At 42.9% G+C, this 23,407-nt stretch overlaps 1 protein-coding gene across 1 annotated transcript in view; it reads right to left on the bottom strand.

Annotated features, from left to right (window-relative positions):
* The window catches only part of ADAMTS2 (ADAM metallopeptidase with thrombospondin type 1 motif 2), a 189,297-nt gene extending 166,149 nt beyond the window's left edge, over positions 1-23,148 (bottom strand). Inside the window, exons 1-2 of the mRNA XM_074155475.1 lie at positions 23,061-23,148; positions 21,721-22,082 (exon numbers count right to left, since the gene is read on the bottom strand). Of these exons, the coding sequence (XP_074011576.1) occupies positions 21,721-22,082; positions 23,061-23,148 (450 nt within the window). The remainder of the gene's footprint in view (positions 1-21,720; positions 22,083-23,060) is intronic.
* Between the last annotated feature and the right edge of the window lie 259 nt (positions 23,149-23,407).

Here is a 23,407-nt window from a genome sequence, read left to right as displayed (position 1 = left end):
TGGAAGAGGCAGCCTCATTTCCTACACTCGGAAGCAGTGAATGTAGTAGGTAACGCTACGTTTAGTTTGGGACTCAATATGCAGAAGAGGCATAAGTGAAATAAGAAGACGAATCAAAGAAGGGGCAAACACTTTAGAAGAGTTCATGTAAGGACAACGCTGGAGAACAGACAACGCTTCTTACAAACCAGGGGCAAAAAAAAGGGACTACTGAAACTCAGCCGCAACAGAACAGAACTTTCCCAGTCCTCCAAAGAGGATTTGAGGGTGGTGTTTATTGGATTACACCTCAGTGAGCAAAAGATGCAGAAAGCTAACAGAAAAGAGCAATATGTGTATTTACACACCTAGAATTTCAAGAGAACCAGCTGTATTTTGAAAAGAAGGAAAGGCCACTCTCTTGTCTAAAACTGGATTTAAGGAACACAAAGCTTTATATTATTTGTATTAAATGTTTGCTTGGTTCAGAAGCAAAATAGAAATTCTTTATCTGAAAATTAATGTCTGCAAAGTGACCAGAAGGCTTTCCTTCTTTCCAAAAAGAGACGTTTTATATGAATTATCTCATTTCCTGATTAGCAAACTAAAAGTATGAAATTATTTTCCCCCTGGCTACATCCCAGCTGGATCAAAGCACTGGCCCAAGAACATACTGTACCAGTTTAGTTATTGAGAAAGTCCAGGAGAAATTCAAGCATCTACTTCTCATCTCTCCTGATAAAGATACCAACCCAGGAATGTAAACATAGGGCTGGATATGTAAGATACGGCCAGATATTTGCCCAGATAGTTTTATATCCATTTTTTGTTGCACTGTTACTCCTTCACCACAAACAGTACCTGCTCTGCTTCTGCAGCAGAGTCCGTGTCCAGTTCTAGATGACAAATCACCAAAGTTCATTACACCATCGCTTCTCTTCCCAGCTCTCACGGGGAAAGGTTTGCTCCATACCTGGAAATACCTTTAATGAGGACCAAGGGCTACAGCTTACTGGGAATTTGGGGGGGGGGGGGGCAACTCATGGCACAGGGACACCCTGTAAGCAGCATGTATGGGTGGGGGGCTTGAGCACAATTCCTAATAGTTAAACATCACTGCAATATCTATTTTCAGCAAATACAGAGGAAAGAATCCACACCCACATCTTCTGGATGTACAGAGACATCCATGAAAGGAGTCTCCTGCTCCAGGCCACAATGTCAAAAATCAAAACAAAACAAGCCGCTAACCTGTTTTTATTTTAACAGGGAGATATACCATTGGAGGAAGGGTTTAAGGCCATGACAAGTACTTCTGGGTAAATCAGCCCTCTCCTATGTCATCATGTGACAGATAAATCCAAATACACACTGACAGCCAAAATAGGAGAGCAGTATTCCTCTCTGCTGCAACAAATAAAGCTATCCTTCAGGAAGGTATCTGTATAAATACTCCAATAAGTGAGAACTGATTACTATCTTCCAAAGAGCAACGTTAAGATAGGCTTTAAAAAGAGATCAATAGGCATTTTTTTTATTAGTCACATTTTTGGCAGTTTGCCCATATCTGCAAGTATATATTTCAGAAGCTCAAATCAGCAGCCAAACCGTGCTACACACAGAAAAAGGAAGACAGTAAAAGCACATCTCATAGAATTATATTAGTGCTCCCTCCTACCTACAAGAGAAAGTTTTACAATTATGTCAAACATTTTTCTTTACTGCTCACTGGGATACTGTCCCTTCTATTCCCTCCTGGCCAACCACATCTTTTCTGTTCCCCTTCCTCATTCTTTTATTTCATAAATGTTTTGCAAATACCTTGTCAGTTGGTTTAGACTGCACTTAACCTTCACTGGGTTTAAATACGAAGAAACAGAGCAGCAGAGAGAGATCTGGTGTACATAGAATCATAGAATGGTTAGAGTTGGAAGGGAGCTTAAAGATCATCTAGTTCCAAACCCCCAGCCGTGGGCAGGGACACCTCCCACTAGAGCAGGTTGCTCAAAGCCCCATCCAACCTGGCCTTAAACATCTCCAGGGAGGGGGCATCCACAACTTCCCTGGGCAACCTGTTCCAGTGCTTCACCACCCTCACAGGAAAGAATTTCTTCCTGATATCTAATCTAAATCTCCCCTCTTCCAATTTAAAACCATTACCCCTTGTCCTGTCACTACAATTCCTGACAAAGAGTCCCTCCCTCTCCGGCTCTCCTGTAGGCTCCCTTCAGATATTGGAAGGCTGCTATGAGGTCTCCCCGGAGCCTTCTCTTCTCCAGGCTCAACAACCCCATCTCTCTCAGCCTGTCTTCATAGGAGAGGTGCTCCATCCCTCTGATCATCTTCGTGGCCCTCCACTGGACCCGTTCCAACAGGTCCATGTCCTTCCTGTGTTGAGGACTCCAAAGCTGGACACAGTATTCCAGGCGGGGTCTCACGAGCGCAGAGTAGAGGGGTAGAATCACAACTCTGCTGAACGTGGAACAGCTTGAGAAGCAGGTGCACCTGAGAAAAGTCAGGGAAACGGCCCAAAACCACCCAGTGCAGAGAATCAGACACACAACCCACAGACAAACAACCCTAGGAAAAAGACTAAACTTTGAGTTAGTTGTTGGGTGAACCAGCCTCTGAGCTGGGAGCAGGAATCTGTGTCCCGTTCCTCGGTTTATTGTGAGTTCAGTGAAACAGGACTTCTTACGATCTTTGTAAACGAGCAGGAGGTATGAAGAATATCTGACTCCATCACCTTTCCCTGACTTCAACTATCTGCAAGAACCCAGTTTTTGGCAAACCTCACTCAGGTCCAAAGAGTGGCAGTATGTGTAAATGCTTTATAGTTTAAAATGTCATATGTTGATGCTGACAAGTTCAAGACACAAGAAGAGGTTGCTATGGAAACACACGCTGTATTGCCTGGAACATAAGGCAACATTTTACATTAAAAAAGGAAAAAAAAAAACTTGGACAAACAGTTGTCAAATTAGGTTTTGGGTGGGGAAAAACTAATTTGTCATTTGTTGTCAGACAGAAATATTTTCATTTAGAAATAATGAAGCTAAATGTGATGAAAGCATTTACATTATATTTTGGGTTGTTTCCCTTGCCTCCCAACAAAAAGTCATTTTATATGGAAAGATTTTCTATTGCAGACCATGTACAGGAAATCCATCTCTATATTCCTACATGCTGGAGTCTCCACCTAATTTTCCTTTTATAATTAATGAAATCACTTTAATGGACAGTCATGTTCTTTGAAGAGTTAATCCTGTAACTCTTCTGTAACTTTGCTTACCTGTTTACCCACACTGGCCAACAGAACTAATATAGGAATAGAATTGATCAGAAATGCACAGAATTGCATCCTTCAAGCAGCTCTTAGTTGCTTTATAAACCCCCTTCTCTAACTTGTCACTGCTGCAAGGTGACGCCTGCCCTTCTGGGGTATCGCTGTGCAGTGGCATCCTTCAATGACAACCTCTTCTGCTTCGTTCCCCTGCCCTCTCAACAAGCACAGCAACAATTTTTAATTCCCCAGGCAACAGTTTCACTCTGCAGGCTCCATCAAAAGCCTGATTTTATTTGGTGTACATCACAATTCCCACACACCCACTTCCTCAAAAGAAAAAAAATTCCTTCCAATTAATCTTTCTCACATAAAACTTATAGCCCAAAGATTTTTTTTCTAGAAACTTCCTATTAAGTAATGACTGGATTTGAAATGGAAGGTTTTTAAAAAAAAGGAGGTGGGGTTCTACTTCAGACACTTTATTTTTGGGAGCAGAGAAGAAAGTTTGAGTTGTTTTGCCTGAGACTGATTCCTTCATCCTTTCCTATTTTGAGTGTTCTAAGAAATCTCATTTTACTAGGGCTTTTTTTTTTTTTTCCCCTGGATTCTTGTCTATCGCAGAAGTGACAAATCGACAAATCTACAATTCAACTTAAGTATCGTCAATCTGCAGATGATGCAACCTTTGTGATTTTTTCAAACAGGAGACCAAGATATGCTTATAATCACAGAAGATGGCATCATGGTATCATGATGTCAATCCACATCTTTTCTTGATAACTTTAACAAAAATCTAAAACAAATTCTGGGCAATATTTCTTCATACATACCTGGGCAGCAAAGATGGGAAAAACCGTGGTTTTGCTAACTGAGTTTAAGAGAGAGGATGTTAAGTAGACACCAGAAAGCCTGGAGACAAACATCTGAAATGGAAATAAACTTGGGAACTGGCATGAGAGCACTACCCTTCCTCATAAATGCATCAGCAGGCAAACAATGCCAGAAAGATGGTTTTACAAAATTTCTCATTTAGGGTTATATTTTCAAAGACACCTAAGGAGAACTGATATCCAAACACAGATGGGCACCTACTCTCCTCAAACCTTCAGCCTACATGGTTACAGCTGAATTCCAACATATCCGGCTTGTTTAAAATGCGGTGTTTTTCCAACCATCCCACTGTCATAAGGAAACTCCTGTAAAGCTTGTTGTGAACGCTGCCCTCGGTGTCTCTGCAGCACTGGAGGCTACTGAATTCAAGGGCTACTGCTGCCACCCAGGCAAAATGGGTCACAGCAAAAGGAGCGAGGAACAGCATTTCTGAGTTTTAAATGTCAGGTCATTTTTGCATCCACCCAGCAGTGCATATAAATTCATTTATTACTGTATTTCTAATCTACCTGTACATCTGTGGCTAGTTCTATAATAGCCTTTTTTTTAAATTTCTTTTTTTGTCAAATGTATCCCACTTTTTATGTAGCCCTTCCAAACGTGTACTATATGAGCTTTTCCCCTTTCTGTCTACTTATAGCATCAGTAGCACTGGAAAATTGTTCCTCTTTTCTTTGGAATCTAGAAACTCTGTGTTCCTTAAAAACCTTACAAGAATATTCAAGCAAAGTAAGTGTAAATTATTAGCACCTGACTTCAATATTGTTTAAAGCCTATCTTTTTCTTCTGTCACACCTCTCTTCCCATTTTTTTCTTATTATTACCTTCATTGAATAAATGTGTCTACGGAAACTTGTGAATAGGCAGGACAAATGTAAGGATCTTTATGAATTTCGCTCTCTTAAAAATACACAGTTGTTTCTATTTCAAAAGGACTGAGGCAGAGAAATATGGAAAAGCTCAACTGTGAAGATATTGAGACTTTGGCTGCAGTTCACTCAACTTCACAGGGTACATCACAACAGTATTTGGCTCTCCTCTCTTCTGTTTTCTTCGCTGCTAATGGATACTTTACTATTTAATTAGTGCAGCATGATCCAAATCCCATCAAAGTCAATAAAACTCTTTTCATTTATGCTAATGGGCTTTGGACCAACTCCTGAATTAGTACCAGAATCAAATAAAACACCCTCAGGAAAAGAACAGATACACCAAGTTTACACTTTAAAGTACAATCTTAAAACCTTCCAAAGGTTTTTACTCGCTTCAGAGTAAATCTCATTATCGAACATCTCATAAAAACAGCTGGACAGCCCTTTTTTGTCAGCCTGATTGAAGTATTAGAAGGAATCTAAATGCGTGTGCCGCTTCTCTGTGAAAAACCTTCCCACGATGAGGACAGCAAAAGGTTACATCTTCCTGAAGCTATTCCTGCGGCTCCTGCATTGTGTGGGCATGTGAGGGTTCACCCTGTGGGAAGATAAATTTGGCAATACAACTGTGTTTAAAAGTTGCCCCCGGACACTTGTTATTTCTCTGGCACCGCCTTAGTTGTGCCAACACAGCTATCTGTCGAGCTGCTTTGAAGAAAACTTCACCAACGTGATTAACCCATTAAGGCTGTTTGGCCAGACAACATCCAGACCCGACCAAGTGACATCAAGACGGTCAACGCCCAACTGAAGAAGGCTCTGTTGAGCGGAGCAGGCAGTATTGCATGTAACGCAGCTGAAGTTCCATAACCACTTCAATCAAATTAGCAGGAGAGAGCACCAGCTATTTTTATCCTACAGAGTAGAGAGGAGGCTTTCTGCTCTTGGACTATACCCTAGTCGCTGCAGAAATTAATGAACCACAAAGCAAGCAAAATGATACTATGTAAACAGGGATATTAAACCTTCTGCTGATACTTTTGACCTATTTCGGCAATACCATCCAAGTCACTCAAAGCCACTGCATCATTTCTTGCACAGCAGCATGCTTTAATTGACCGGCACATTAAACATCAAAGCTTTTTGCAAAGTTTGACCACAGAAATCACACCCCACCAGTGCTGACTCAGCGGCAGAGCCACAGAATACTTTTTCAAATTCCCAAAAGCCCAAACAAAAGAACCAAACCTGTGCTGTTGGTTTGGACAGGGTTTTTTATTTCACACTAGTCAAGCCTGGCAGCGCAGCGGGCTGGGAGACAACTTTCCTTGAAAACAGCTTTGGCAGAATGTTAATAGAGATGGAAAAAAATTCAGGATGAGGACGAGAGGTGCTTCGGTCCCTTCCGGGCTGGAGGTGTGAACCTTTCCTGTGGAATCAATCACAGCAGCTCTGGAGGGGACTGTCCTGCAGCACACAGGACGTATTGGTGACGTGCACACGTGGCTCCAGCTCTCTGCTCCCATCTGCCCAGTGCCTCTGGGCAGCCCTGACTCATCTTATACCGTAATGTGTACTGGTTTGTGAGATGAAAGAAGTTCACTTTGCTCTCTGATGGAGTCAGTATTCCAGTCCTGCCCTGCAGACTGGCACTGAGGATAAATGGGGACATCACTTCTTGCTTCATTCACCCTTCTGGAGGTACTTGTTAAAGGAGAACATTCACTGAACAAGGATGTGGTTGTGAATGGCCAAGAAATACCGTGTTTTCTGCTCATTCCTGATGTATGGGCTACTTATAAGCCATTCTCATCACCGCAGCACTCCAGTGCCAGGGCTCAGCATCTTGCCCTGCTGATACTGGTCAGATGTCTCTAACGGCTCTTTCCTTTGACCTTTTTTCTGACCCGTCCCTTCCTCTCCTCCATGTCACACACAGAGACAGTCATCTCGCTGCTCTGAACGCTACGCTCATCCACAGGAACCACAGTGCATTTTTCTCCAGTGAAGGAAGTATTTCCAGCTCGTGAGGAGAGCAGTACCACGCACCAGCCCAGCAGCAGCCTGAGGGGAGGTAGACTTTGAAACAATCTGTGTAGCTTTGGAACTCAAACCCGTTAGCTGTGGTGGAACACATTAACCGCCTCTTGGCAGCAATTTCAAAGATGACCATTTGCTCCACATTCCTCGACAAAGGAGCGATGCTGACAAGGTCCCTGGCTCTGTGGAGGCGAGGAGTGAGAACCTACAGGCTCAACTGTCACCTAGAACAGCTTCAGGGAGGACCTCATCGTAAGGAGAAAGCTCCCTCCACACAGACTAGAAAACTCAAGTAATTAGGTCTAATCTAGCCAGCGCACCGTGCTGCCCTCTGGCACTGGGTAGCGCTTTCCTGTTTCAAGAAGCACCAAAAATTATAAATAGTATATTGGACTACCTGTGCAGTTCTCTTCGCAGAGTAAGTCTATTCCCAGAATCAACCGTATTCTTCGCTGTAGCTGTCCTCTGACACTGTGGCCAAATGCAGCAGATAAAGTAGTCCAGGAAGAAAAAAAACCTCTCTTTATTAAGGACTAAGCCAGGTTCTTAGTGATATTCGAGCTCTAATCAATACCTGAAGAGTTTGGAGCAAAGGTAGTTGTCTGCCCACTTTTGTCTCTCTGCTTTAGCCCCCCTTTACAAGGCTGGGAAACACGGATGCATGGATGCTAAGGAAGCTTATGGAGACCAGCTACTGAATAACAACAGGACTCTCTACATCAAACTTCAGGCAACCTGCACTCCTGCTATGGCCAGTGCCAGTGGTGATGGATATTCTTCTGATCAGTATGACAGAATGCCCCCACCAATATTCACTAGATGCATCACCAAAGGATGAAATTTAACAGAACTTTGTTTAGTGCCTTTTCAAAAGGCTGGACAAAAGGCTGGCAAGGTAGCATGGAACCAAATAGGCAGCTTTATGACAAGATGCTCAATGTGTGTTTCTGTCCCTGTGTTCTGCTCCCTCATAACACTGCAGCATCACTGCGAAGCTGTAAGGTCACTTTTACTAATTAGAAGCAGTCAAAAGTGCAACTCCACTGAAGCATCTTAATGCAATTTCAAAACTTCCCTGAGTTTCCAGCTTGGTAAAATGTTCCAGCACTTTCTAATCCACGTTCAGTTGCCCTCTTTGAATGCTAACAACTCCTCCATAAAGCAGCCTATGAAAGATCAGAACTTCCTCAGAGGAGACAGGGGTCAGTCTATCTTCATCATTCTTTCCAAGGATACTTTAAAGCATCTCATGATTTGTCACCAATAGCATCTAGGTCACTAAGCAGCCTCTATATATGAGGTTCTGTCTGTGACTCTGCCTTTTTTAGTTAAGAATGTGATGTCCTAACAACAAAATAAAATTTAAACTTAGGGATTTAGTAGACTCCTTGCAAATATCAACATAGTATTAAGTTAAAGCAATGGACTCAGTGGCTGGAAGAGGACTAAACTTCAGCTGATAGGTCTCTGACGTCAGTGAAAAGCGGTCTTAATATAAACAAATATAAAATAAAAAGAGAAAAACCCAACTATTTCCCACAGTAGGATAGCTAGAACATACCGTAGGACTTGCAAACAGTGATTCAATATTCCAACATTATATCCTCGGTTTAAAGACTGCGCGGAGTTCATTCTGGAAGTGCACTATAAAAATGTTACCTAGGCACAAACATTTCTTAAATCCACATGTCAAAGCAAACACCTCTTTCAGTCACCCCAAAGGAACACAAAATTGCCAGAAGCAGCTAAACCCCTAAAAGATCTAAGTATATCCACCACGGATGAATTTCACATTACTAACATTGTGTTTATTCAATAGTTTTTACAGTGGTGTCATGATTTCTACAGGCTTGCATGATAACATGAAAATGTCACAAAAATTACATCAGAATGGTCATTCAGAGACAGGAAGCCACGAGGCCTTCAGTGAGCCCACGCTTTTGAGTGAGAACAGCGCTCACAGCTGGGTCTTTAACCCATCTGCCCGTTCATGACCGAGGACTCTGAGAACCTTCAAAGAAGCTGGGATCCCTGGTCTCCTCTTCCAATGCATTTCATGATTTCCAAGTATGAAAACAAACCCTGAATACAAAATCTCATGTTAACAGTGCTTACGCATTCATGGATCTTGTGTATTCTGCTGCCTCCCATTAACAAGTGTATCTCTTTGCAAACCATGGTAGCCTGCAATCCAGACTGTCGGAGGAGGGCATGTCACCAGAAGAGTGTGAAAACATCTAATTACATAAGGCCAGGTCCTCAGCTAATGCAAAGTGACAGAGCTCCCAGAAATCCACGGAGACACGATGATGCAGATTAGCAGAGGTTTGGCTCATTATAATTGAATAGACCCAACTTCTAATTTTCCCATCTAGTGACAGATTGTTGGAATCCTGACCAGCAGAATCTCAGAGGGCAATGGGGAGTTGAAATTGCATCAGAGAAAGTAAACTCCAGTTTGGCTAAAAGCATATTTATGATCCAGGAGTTTCAATTAGCTGTTGCTGAATTATCACAAAAGTCTGCTGAACAGATGTGCAATTAGAGGTTTTCTTATGTTGCTCTCTCTCATGACTTGGGGTGATTTTTTGGTTGGGGGGGGTTGGATTTGGCATTTGGGGGTTTCTTTGCAAGTGATGCTAGTTTTATTGAGGTCGGAGCCAATAATCTCAAATAGCCAGAGAAAGCTCTTTCCACCATCACACTTCCAGCAGTGCAGAAGCAAAGAGGGGCAACCTCTATAAGCAGGAAATCTGTCTCCTTTCTGGCCCCATCTTTATAGGAAGAAAGACAGCAGAGCTGTCAGAATGAGCCTGCAAATTCGAGGCAGCTGGAATTGCCTCATCCTCCTGGCATGGACAAGCGGAGGGTTTCTCCTGATCCCTCCCCCTCGCTTAATGCATCACCTCTTCTGTGGTGGGGATGTGGTGTGAGGCAGCAGGGGAAGAAGGTTTAGCAGAGCTATTTCAGTTTTAGAATCATGCAGTTCTGTCCTGTTCCATCCAGCAAACGGGATATAAACAGCAATGGGAAAAGCTGCACTTGAGCCTCTCGTACTCACCTCCCTCATCACCACCGCACCAGGGGACAAAGAACAAGGTGAAAGACAAGGTTATGATGTGGAATACTCCAAGGCATGCTTTTATCCCAGATTTTTTGATAATCAACCTGCCCATACAATGCCAAAGGAAGCCAGTGAAACTAAACACGCTCACTTTAACCGCTTTGGAACAAATCCAAAGATCAGCTACCGGCCATGAGACCTCCCAGGCCTTTGTGCAAAATGATGCTGGACCATGACATATGAATTGACATAAATCTATTTTTTCTGTATGATTCTCTGTTTAGATAAATGCAAGATTATGCTATATTTTCACCGGTTCAGCATTTTTACTCTATTTTATAAGATGGTATGATTATTGTGGGCCTTAATTTGACTGAAGAGAACGAACAAACAGCTTTATTTTCATAGTAAATTCATTACCCTTTCCTTTCGAGGATTTTAAATTAATTCAAAACATCTTGTAAACTGTCTTGTCTTTCTTTGCTTGTCTATTACTTATCCAGACTGAGCTTCATATTCCTCTTTCAGAGTGGTAAATCGTCCTTTGATTAATCACACTTTTATACTTACTGCTTATGTCAGCCTTAATGTGCCGTAACTTTGCAAGCGAATGTAATATTGACAGACACCTCTTGCATTTATTTGGGGATTAAACATGTTGGTTTACTGATGAATGGTGAATCTGCCATTTTCACAATGAAACCTAAAACTATTAGCAAACTCTGATTTCAAGCTTTGTTATAAACCTGAAATCAATCCAAATTCATCCTTAAAACGTCTTCATCCCTAAGCTCTCTATTGGTATTGAACTGAGATGGTGTAAAATTTGTGCTTCTGGGTTTTGGGGTATTTTTTTGCTCCCAATAGGTAAAATATTGTGACCTTAGGCAGGTTCACACTGTTCTACAGGGAGGTGTTTTGAAAAGTTTCAAAGCCATATTTTTATCTAGCTATTACTTACTTTAAGTATATGAAAATTTTGAGACATTTTCAGCCTTGCAAGCTTTAAAGCCTGCCAGCTTCCAGTATAACTCCTGTCACGTGAAAGAGTGTTGGCACGTGAAAGACTCTTGGCCCAGCTCAGCTGTCTTCATCATCAGGTAGTGATTTATTTCTCAAAGACTGTTTTTTAAATACATTCTGGTTTGCAGAATGCTTTCCAAACAACATCTCTCACATTCCTTCCACAGCTCCTCTGCTCGGGGAAAGAAAAATGCCTAGCAATTTTAACACTCTGAAGAATCAAAAAGTATATTCTCCTGCATATGAGTTGGATGAACATGATTTACCCAAAAGCCATGGTTTTAAACAAATAAAACCACTATTAAAACAGTAACCACAGCCTGTGCTGCCACCTATCCTTAGTTAATCTCTACGTTTTCTGCAGGCTCTTTTTCCACTCCCAAACCCCCGGCTCTGTCGTGCAAACAGGTCTGCCCTTCAACCGATGTCATGGCCGTGGGCACTGGCCCTTGTACCAGCCTTGGGAGCCACACACCTGACCATGGGAGAACACGCATGATGCATCTGCTTAGAGCGGGTATTGGATGTCAGTACTGTCTTTTGCACATGGGGGGAAATACCAGCAAAAATAGCAAGTCTTCGGAGCAAAATCTGTGCTTTCCCCTCTTCCCTTCTAAATTCTATCATTTTACTGTACCTGTATTAAAATGTAAATGGTTTATTACTATGTTTAGCTCTTGAAATATTTTGACTCCCAAGAAAATAAACCTTTTCTTTCCCATTGGACTTGCCATATTATTTTGACCCTCTCCATCCTATACTGTACAATATTCATTCTATCATGCCAAAAAGCAGATGTTCAGAAGCACAACCTGAAAAAGAAACTCCTCCTACAGACCAAACTGTGCAAGAGTAGCATCAAACCTGCAGTCCCTGTCCTTTCTGGTGCGCAGTGTGAAAGTGCCTTTGGATGGGCTTGCCCAAGGGAGCTAACACATGCCCAGAGCTCCACTGGACAGGCTGGAAGCCCAGCAGCTCACAGCAAGAGAAGGAAGCAGGTCATTTCTTGGACTGCTTCTTGTAATATTGCAAGCAATGGGGTAAAAGAACAGAGGTCAGGAAGAGCTGCTGGCCAGTCTGCTGGTTAGCCATGCAGGTTCTTCTCCATGCATGTCAACTTCATTATTCTTACAGTGGCAGTAAATCAGAAATATTTATAATTATAGAATATAATTATATTATATTAGAAATCATTAATAAAGGCTTAAAGGCTCAGGGCCTATATCAAGATGTGGCACTGTGCCATCCTAAAGTCTCAGAAAGTTATTTTGATTTTATGTCTTTTAAAGACCAGTATAAATGTTGAGTATATGCCAGGTATTTCCTTCTAGTTTTCTTGCTTCAAAAATCTTGTAGAAATAGCTCACCATCGTTAAAAGGCAGTATCAGCAGCCACCTACAGTCAATACACCTAGTGAAGAGAAATAACTTACATGCATTAAATTAGCTTTATCTAGTTACAGGTAGAAGGAGCTCTTCTCATCCACAAAGATACCAATGACGTTCATCAACTCCTTCTCATTACAGGATTAGTAGGTTTCATGCTTAATTTCAGTGGAAAATAGATTGTAATCTGTCCCCTGAGGTCTATCGGGCTAGAGGTTAAATGCTGGGAAAAAGTGGTCTGACAATACAATGAAATTCAAACACAGAGGTGGCAACTACAGAAGAAGTTAAAGGGAATAACAGTAGGAAGGAAGTTAAAGTGGCTTTATTTATAGCTCACCGTATCAAAAGAAAAGTGATAATACTGTACTTTACAGGTGTAAGAGTCAGAAAGTACCACTGACCCTGGGCAATTTCAACCTCTGAATTCTTTGTGGAGAGATGCACAAGTGAAGGATTAATTGTATTTATTTATTTTGAAGATAAAGGTCACAAGTGCAGCAATAAAGAGGCAAACCATTAAATTTGATATAAACCAATATGAAAGGAATAAGAAAGAATATAAACCTGATGGGAACACTGATAAGCTGTAACACACTTAAAGTACCAAGACCAAAGAGTTACAGCAAGTTGTGCAAATGGGACTTCAATTTTAGCACAGCAAAGTTTTGGAAAACAAACAGATTAGTAGATACAGTCCTACAAGGAAAATGAAAAAAAAAAAAACTCAACCAAAACGAAGTATATACACTAGTGGTCAGGGCGGGTTCTCTCTGTGGCACCAGAGAAGCTAAAATGATACCACATTCAGCAACTGAATCTGCCCCACTTGAGGGGCATCCAGCCCACGTAACACATGCCAGTGGACAAACTCCCTCAGAAGTACACACCAGTCGGGAGAGATCCCCCTCTCTCGCTTTGTTTTTACCACTCAGCCCCTTGCTTAGTGCTTCCGACTGCTTCTCCCACCCTCCCTTCCACCGTCAGAATGACTCTTCTCGTCCCACAGCAACAAACTCCACTCCTTTCTGTGATCCCATAACACTCCCCTCCAATGGTGGTGGAATTTTACTGCAAAGTACAAAAAAACCCAAAAAAAACAAGCAGAGCTACAAAGCAGAAAGCCATCATCCACAGAGCAGAACAATCTGTTTGTCCAAAGCTGCAGTTCCAGCTTCCAGTGCTCAAAGGCACAAGTCAAGCTCCCTTAAATAGACCCATTTCTAAATCATGAGAATAAGGATGTGGTTTCACAACACAGCCTGAGTCTATCTCTTACCAGAGGAGCAATCTCACCCTCCCTGCGCCCAGCTGAGGGCGTTCCCACTTTCATCCCTCTGCCTATACAAATGTCCGTCTCACCTCACAGAGAACCAGTTCAAGCTGCTAAACTGGCAGACAGCAGCTTGCTGGTTTGGCCACTCACCCTCTGGGTTAACATATGGTGGAGTAAGATGAGCAGGGGGCCGGGGAGGAATGGGGGCACAGCACAGACCAGGGAACAGGATTACTGCTCTCAGCAGAATGAGGTGCTCAGAGAGACTCACCTCTACTGTAAAACGATGCCTTCAAAACAACAATCTTGGGGTGATTTTCACTGGCCTGGTGATTTTTGAGACTTCAAGAAACACAACTTACATTTCTTTGTCTTTTCCTTGAGGGAAACTCTTACTTAAAAACATTTATTTTAAAGAGAAAACAGTTACTTAGAAGAAAAAGGAAAAAAACTAATGCTGAGATTCACACTTAATGACTCCAGGAACTCAGATTTGAAGAAAGTACCAGACATTTTGAGACCTGGGAATAACTCAGAAGATCTATAGCAGAGACTGTGATTTAGATATGAGAAAGCAACGTGCTCTTCAGCACTTGAAGAGGACACTCTTCTTTTCAATGTTACAGTTTAATGGAACGGTGCTGAAAATAGCGTGTGAAATGTGGGCCTTTCATTTTGCAGACTATTAAAACTGGGAACCCGCTGTGTCAAGACTCTGCAAACAAAGATGGATTTAAAACACACACAGATAAAGGGGCTCAAGAAAGCAGATGTGATACGTTAAAGAACTTAGTGAAATTTTGGAAGAAGGAAAGCAGTAAGGGGAGAAGGTGATCTGAAATAGAGGGTGTGCACATCAGAGCTATTCATAGGAAGCAAATGCAAGGTTGTGCAACCTCCTACAAGAGACAGAAGACCTGCTCCCTCATTCTCTGTTTTAATCAGACCCAGTATGAGAAATGTCCTAGTGTGCAATTAAGTAGTGGCATGACCTGTTTACAAAGCAACAGTCACCATCAATAACAAGTGCTCAGAAGTAGGTCGAATAAAATACTGGTGTGATTTGTGGAGAAAAGGTCCTGCTCCGTGCAACAGCTAGAATTCTGGTTGATCCAAAAAATATTTTCCAACCTTCTGTAGCAAAAGATAAACACATAATTAACTCAAAACGTGGGAATGTCTTGCCATATGAAGGAGTCTGTGCTGTTAAATTCTCAGGGAATAGCGGCACACCTTTCCGCACCATGAGGAAGCGCTGAGCTGGCAACTAAGTAAGCCAATAGCAGTTTTCAAGGGACACACCTTTGGAAGCTGAAGAGGGACAGATTTCTCAAAATAGGTGTTCTGCTTACTCCAGAAAGTAATTATGACCTTATCAAAATTAGTTACTATATTTAGATCTTTCAAAATGGAAAGTAGAAGGAGCCATTAGGCACATTTTCTTGGATGTACATGGTTTAATATTCTGGTTGGAAAATTAGTTCTAGTGTGATGGAAGAGAACAGTGCAGCTGAGATACTACCACAATGAGGACAATGCAACACAAGGTCAAATAGGGCATAAGGAAATACCTATCTTTTATCCAAAGGCCTACAACATACCATGAAGATACTGGTTTTGATTGCCTGAGGATATTCTGTCCAGATGGTGTCCATCTGTATGATGTAGGAAATGACTTTGCTCTCCGATAAAACATAGGTGAGATGATCCGTGCACAGAAGATGCAAAGAAAAAAAATAGTACTTACTGATGACAGAGTCTCTTTTGAGGACAGCAAAATGAGGATAATTTACTCCAGTTAGAGGCTGAATCACAGTGTTTACACTCTCTGTGTTTCAGAATATAACATTTAAAAGGGAAAGTCTCTGCAATTTACACAGCAGAAGGGGCTGTGCAACTAGGCTAGTGTTGGCCAGGGCCATGAACAGAGAAACCCAAAGGATGGGTTATGAACCAAAGTCTCTGTCCTGTGAAAATATATGATATGCTTGAACGTTAGGCATCAAAATAGCTCCATTGCTTTCTCTCAGGCAATGCAGGACTTTTATATCACGTGTGGATGTGGATGTGTGGATGTGGATGTGGATGGGCAGGTGGGCTCTGATTGTGCTAAAATTTACAAACACGCTTGGCTTAAGCATGTAGAGACCCCAGCTGAATTCAAAAGACCATGTGGGTTAATGGAGATCCCACTTTACTCATCTGCAGAGGAAGGGCTGCTGTTTTCTTCAAGAGAATGGCTTTTAAATTTCATTCTATAGTGTCACAGGAATTACTTGGGTTTCTCCTGCCACTGTATTATAGTTCTACTTGTCCAAAAAGAAAAAAGCCTACAGTGGTTTTTGCCATAACACAAAAAACAGATGGCAATTTTGGTTTGATTTTGTTTTAATTTAAAGAGAAAACGCTCCCAAATGAAGAGATTATAAATGCCAAATTTTATCGACTAAAAATGGATGCAACCCAATCATAACATAAATGCTAAGAACTTAGAATACAAAAAAACAAAGAATTACTGGAATTATTTGTAGCACGCATCTGTTTTAACTGTCAGGCATTTGACCTGACCAGACTCTGAAGACAATATTGTGCTACCTTGAGTTCTGCTTTTTTGCTACATCACAAATGAGTGTAATCCAAAAACCAGATAAAACAGAAACAGAACTAAATTGTAAATCCATATGAAAACAGGAGATGGATGTCTAAAAGGAAAAATAACACAGTTATATAAGCATGTTTGTCTTCTGGAGTATCCACTGTGAGCAGATGCTTCACCCTCTTATCCAGGTAAATTACATGGTCCACCTAGGGTGAGTTAGATTCAACTTCAGCTCCGTGGCCAGTTTCAAGAAGGCGTCCCTGTCAGGAAGGTATTTAAGAATATAACCTTGAAAATCACTGACTTCAAAGAGCTCAATCTCATGCTCAAAGTGAGGCAGGATTATAATAAGCAAGGATAGATTTCACAAGGTGTTTAAATGTCTTCAGGAATGCAGGGAACTTGGTAAGATGGAGGGGAGATATTCCTCCAGGAATGAGAACGGTGGGCATTTCACATGAGTAGTTTGAATTGCTCTCAGGAAACACCATTGACTGAATCTGGAACCTGCATTCCTACATTTACATTTACATTTACATGATGTGCCTAAAATTGGATTATATGAATAATTCCTTGTAAAATAAAGACTTCAGAAAATAAAAATATTTCACTATGATTTTAAAACAGTGAGGAAAGTATTAATACAAACAATGTATAACAAAGTCTTGGGGCAATTGACAGACGTGCACTTACATTAACAGTAGTCAAAGCACCAGTCAATCCCTGAAGATTCATGACTGGCTATCAAAGTGAATGTATCACCATAAACCCACCCAGGTCAGCCCAGTCCTACAGTTACTATTAGCATTGGGCGAGTCTAAAAAGCATTGCTGGCTTCCCAAGCATTTCTAGAAGAAATAGCATCTGGGCAAGCAGCCAGCCACCAGGCTTCTCTCAAACAGTTTGTGAGGGTTATTACAGCATACAGTAAAGACTGAAATGTTGTAGAGCAAACCCTGCCTATTTTATGACATAAGAAGAAATACTTATGTCCATTATACCAGTAAGGCGACTATGGCTTGGTACCCCAAGACATGTAACGCTTACAGTTCCATAAGAAAACATACAATCATAAATGTCCTGAACAGCTTACTTTCTGTATGTCTACTTCTAATAACTTCCCATTTTGATGACAATATAGGGACATTTTTGGACAGCTGATATTTTAACTTTTAAAAAAGGAAGAGGATTATACTAATGAAGCAGAGCTAAGACATGATGTTGTGTTATTGAAACTGATGTTCCTCTATTTGCTTCAGTGGGTGCTAGATCATACTGATTATTCAACCTGAAGCCATGATCCTCAGTCTTTCAGGATCCTGTCAGTAAGTCTAACTCTGCACTGCAGCCTAATTTAATCATGTGCTCATCAGCCATACCAGATGTAGTGTTCGTATTGTGTTTCTCCAGTATCTGCTTGTGTTTAAGTACACATTCTAGTCCACAGACTACGAATGTTATGAAGAGACTGGAAGAGAGTTTATGTCTCTACAGTTCCACAACCAAATACTGCCATCCTGTCAATCTGAAGAAGACACTTTTCTCACATCAGCCTCAAGCATTGCAGAAGTATTTATCAAAATAAGAAATCCAGATGCATAAAACGTTCCTCTACAACGACAGGTTCATCTGCTGGGCTGAAGAAAGGGAGTTCCCAAAGTTAAGGCAATAATATGGAAGAACTGCCATAATTCTACCTCTTAATTGTTTTATGGCATTTTTACAGCCTCTGAGCACTTCTCCTTCATAACTAACCTTTGGAGAGGACAGCCAGCTCCACATCCTCCAGCTGCGTCCACAAGTAAGGATCTGGCCAAGGACCAAGAACGTACTCAAAGTGCAGTATCTTCCACAACACAACTGCAGGCCACGGACAGCTGACTGTATTGGTCCTGCCCACGCAGTGGAAAATTAGTTTGAATGCTATCACGCCAACCAAGAAGATACCAAGTTGTCCAGAGTAGTTTTATCTTAAGTGGGAAAGCTTTCACGAAACTTTTTTTTAATATGGTAAAAATCATATCCATAATTCAGAGCTGTTAAAAAAACCTATTGATTAGTTTTAACTTTCCAATAATTTGCAAAGACCCATTTCAGCTCTGAAAACACACCTAGATTGCATACTTCAGAAGTTCTCTTCATCTGTCTCTGATTTGATTTTGAGATCAATAAAACTAATTTTGTCATTGACTTTGTTATAGAAAACTGGGAGGACCCAAACTAATTATGTATCTCCTCAGTCTGGGCAGCAGATAATTCTGTATATGCGTTTACTGTACCTTTTCATTTTTTTAGAGTTATTGCAGATTAAAAACCTTCATCATTTATAGTACAGTTCAAAAATCTGTTTGCAGATCTACTATTTTCATCTAAGTCCCTTCCAGTAACTTCTCATTTTGGCAATACCAACACCACTAGACAGACTCTTCTCAGACAATAATTGGAAAATAAGACAAAGTTGGCAGTAAAGTGCAAACCAAAGGGGATGTTCAGAGGAAATAACATCAGAAGTTGGCAAGGTGGCAGAGGCATTCACTGACTTGAACCAGATTCAGTCAACAAAAGGTTGCAATGTAAAGAACAAACTATGAAGCTTCAATTCAAATATTTCAGCCCTAATGTCTGGATGCGAAAGCTGGAAGCTCACCAGAAGCATAGACAGATGTCAAAAGCAAGCACTTCAAGAAAATACTAGGAATTAAATGAAGCAAGTTTATAACAAGCAACTCTAACACTTGTCAGTTGACAAGTCAGTTGTCAGACAGATCCACCATCCCTATCTCCAGAGTAACCTAGAAAAAGAGGTGGAAATACTTGCGATATGTTAGGAACATTGGCTGTGGCATGTATATTGTTAGGCAACTGAAAGAAAATCCATGATACTACTGAATTTCTCCACTGAAGTAAACTAGGTGTGAAGAAAAAAAGGGGCACAGAAAACCAGTTGAGAATAGCTTTGTCCGTGTCTTTGTTGACATATGAAATACCAATAAACCTGAGAATAACATAGAGCCCGGTGGTCTCTAAAAACTTCTTGCTAGAATGTCATCTAAGAACATTGCTCCAGAGACTCCTCAATATTCCTTGCAAACACAAGAAATAGAAAGGTAAACAGAGAGACAGTTAAGTGCAGTATTAATTTCAGGGGCTTAGTTGCTCATTATTGCTGTCCATGGACCAGTCGCTTTTGGGGAAGCACTTCCATTTCTTGGAGTTTGTGTAATTCTATTGATATTTGTTTTAAACTCTCCCCCTACAAGAAAGAAAGAAAGAAACTGAGATGGAGGGAATGGGTAGAGATGGAACATAGTACCCAAGGGATTGGAGTTCAATTTGTTGTTCCGCAACAGATTTACTGCACAATCTCAGGCAAATCATTACAGCCAGATGCTTAAAGGTATTGAGGTAATGCTTCCTGCAGGAAGGCTTCAGTGACCTGGGCAAAACCAAATATGGTCCCTACCCTGCAACATTTACAATGTAGATAGGCACTGGAGGAAACAGTAAGTCATTTCCAAATGTATTAGCAGAATCACAGAAGTTGCCATGTGAAAACTGGCGTGACATCCAGATCAGAATATGGCAGCTCCCGCACTAGACCAATTCTCCTGCTTCTTCTAACAAAAACAAGAATACTGGAAAGAGGCAGGTACATAGGTTGTGGATACAGATTGAAAACTAAAATTCTTTATCTTTCTGGATTCTAGCCATTTATGAGTGCCATTGAATTGAGACCTGGCTTCATTCCTTTGCGTTTGAGAAGTTACTTACAAATGCAAAAGGAGCAGCATTTTATAAACACTTTGTCATTTACACATGAAACACGAGGCCTTCAACCTTTGGAGTCTTATCCATACTTTGGCTTTAACTCCTGTTGTATTTTATCATGACTCCCTTCTCCCAATATAAGGAGTCCACACTCTGGCTGACATTGGAAGGAAGAGGGAAGAAGCTCCCCCATTGCCCTTACAGTCACCACCTGAGCTGGCGAGAAGAGCCAGCACAAGGCAAGCAGCAGCCGTCAAAACATCTTCCTCCACCTTTCAGCACAGAGGAAGAAGAGCTTTGGCTCCACCCCAGTTCTGCAATGCCCACAGCAAGCAAATTTTGCCTTACACAAAATGATCTGTGCTAGGTATGGGGAGAGCAAAGTTCTTCTGCATCCCCACTAGAGGCAGCCTGCAGGCGCATGCTCTGCTTTCTGAATTGCTCTTTTTGCCGGTATTCCTCTTGCCCTCAGACAGCTGCCCACATCAAACAACTGCAACATTAAAATCCGCTTCTCAAAACAGGACTGCACATGGCTACGAGAAACCACAGGAAAGGAAAGAGTAAGGGGAAAAGTATTTGATTCCCTTCCATTCTCAGATAGCCAACATGCTATCTCCATACATGTTATCTTCTTGGCACAGCAAATGAACAACCTCCTATGATTAAATAAATAGAAATACAACGGACTCATACTGGCTTTTTATGAAGAGAACAGAATGCATTAAAATTAATTAATCTCAAAATAATGAATTCTAAAGGGTATAGCAAGAAAATATCGGCTGGAAAAACTGTTCATTATCAAAAATACAGCCCTTTTCTCGCTAAACTAATTGCTGTGCAGTAATTACTGTTCAAATGATACTATGACAGTTTAGGATGTCAGGGACAAACAGTTGTAATTTGACTGCTGAACACGCACTCCAGAAGAGAAAGCTGCAGCAAGTTTTAAAACACACAGCCTTGCAAAGTGTATCACAGAGAGCTGTTTTGCTTGTAAAACTCAAACTCTTTTGCCACTTTCCGTCAATTACTTCATTAGGCACTGAAACTCACCGAGTGAAAGATCCATGAAAACAGACTCCGAATAAATTAAAATTTTCCAGGGCAAAACCATATTTTACCAATCATACATGTTTCCAAGGCAGTTCAGCCCATTATTTGGGATTAACTCTTCTAAAATTTCCCTTGGCAGACTGGAAAAGTGGATGAGGATGCCGAGAACATGCCATTTCATCCTCTTGTTTCAAAGCGTCAGCCACCTCAAGCAACTTTACCACAAATGAACACAAATCCTGGCTTCAGCTGCTCTGTTCCAGAGTAGCTACCACCGAGCATGTGCTCAAACTTCTAGTGCCGCTGTCTGTAAAGAAGCGCCTGGTGCAGCGCAGCTATTCCCACACAAGGGAACATTAGTTAATTTGCATTCACAGTTACCATATGAGGTGTGAGTTTCTGACAGTCCACACATTTTATATTTAAAGACTGTAGGAAATTAATGTAATTATCTTTGATATAATAACAAAAGTAACTTACCAGCCCATCGCAATTGCTGATTGCGACTGAAGCGTTTGGCAAATCAGTGATATCCCCAACATAGAGGCAATTCCCATAGAGAGGTTCAATGTGAGTCTCATCAGAGTCCTCCTGCCATTCAACTGTTGCTCCAGGGGCCACGAGCCTGGAGTTTGGCCGCAACCTGAAGTGAAACTCTCTTCCAAAAACAGTGACATTGTAAAATATTTGCTCATTTGCTGCTCCGTGTTGCAAGCCCTCCGCAGCTCTCCTGAAGCGTGCTTTTGGCGGTCCAGACACCAAGTGGGATAGGAACCTGCCCTCTGAATCGGTGCTGGTGGGGATGACAAGGCTGTACTCCTCTATATTCCTCAGAATTGGATCTTTACAGGGAGAAAGCAAGAGAGGAGAGAGATACTGGAACTAAACATATCCTGATGCCACGGGATTTTTATTCCATTATTCATTAGCACAACAGACACTTACATAAGGCAGATGGACACTGCACTCTGTACAGGCACTTCATTCACCGGCACGAAGTGTGCAGAGTTCATTCAAACTTGCCTTTTGCTCCCCAAAACACCAGACGGCAGCGTGAGCCTCCCCACCCAGCAGGGACCCCACACTCCTGCCCACGCAGCAGGGATCCGCTACTCTCTGCCCACCCAGCCGGGACCCCGCACTCCAGCCCACCCGGTCAGTGCCCCGGTCGCCTCGGGGACTTTGGGTCTACCCGGGTGGCCAGCGATGAGGAGAGGACGCTGATCGACTTCGGGACTGCTCGGAGGGGCAGGGGGTAAGGGCTTGGTGTGCAGGTGGCAAGCCTGCAAGGGAAAGGCACGTCCCTCAAACTACCCCCGGGGCAGCGAGGATGAGTCGAGTGGTGATGTGGACGCCACGGGTAGCGACCGGCAGCGGCGTCAGCGGGAGCCCCGGGAGTTTAGGACGGCGGCGATAGCCGGGGCAGGAGGAAGAGGAGGCAGACGAGCTGCCATGTGCTTCATCCCGCACGGGGAACTCCAGGCATCGAGCCCTGCCCGCCGGGGCTCGCTCCATTTGGGGGACAGGCAGCGGGCGGCCGCGGGGCTGCGGGCACCGGCGCAGCGCTGGTGACAGCGTCCCTTCCCCGCCGGCGACGCGGGTGCCCCTGTCCCCGTCTCTGTCCCCGTCCTCGCCTGCCGCTTGCAGGAAACAACTGGAAACCCGGCAAAAGTAGCCGCAGAAGAAGTTCACGGGGAGCGGAAAGCCGCGGGGCGAGGAGCCGCGACTTCAGACGGGCGGGCTGCAAGGCACCGGCGGCGGGGCAAAAGCGAGCAGCCCAAAGACGGCGGGGCGGCCGCGGCGTGTCGAAGGAGACCTACCTCTGTCCCCGGGGCGCCGCAGGGCGCCGGCGGGCAGGGAGAGCGCGCAGCAGAGCAGGACGCAGGCGATGCCCGCGGGAGGGTCCATCGCGGCGGCCCCGGCCCGACGCGGGGGCCGCCGCCCGGGCTGCCCGCAGCCGGCCGAGCGCCGCGCCTCCCGCAGCCGGGGCGGGCCAGGCGGCAGCCCCGCTCCGCGCCTCTCCGCGCCTCTCCGCGCCGCTCAGCGCTGCCCCGCGCCCCGCCGCCCGCGCATTCGCCCAGCCGCAGCCGCAGCGGCAGTGGCGGCCGCGCTCCCGGCTCGCAGCGAAGCAGAGACACCAGGAGGCGGCGGGGGTATAATACTGGAA

Source organism: Numenius arquata, chromosome 11 (assembly GCF_964106895.1).
Source record: "Numenius arquata chromosome 11, bNumArq3.hap1.1, whole genome shotgun sequence".
Lineage (NCBI taxonomy): Eukaryota > Metazoa > Chordata > Aves > Charadriiformes > Scolopacidae > Numenius > Numenius arquata.
Note: the sequence above shows the minus strand (reverse complement) of the source record. Positions and strands in the feature narration are given on the sequence as shown.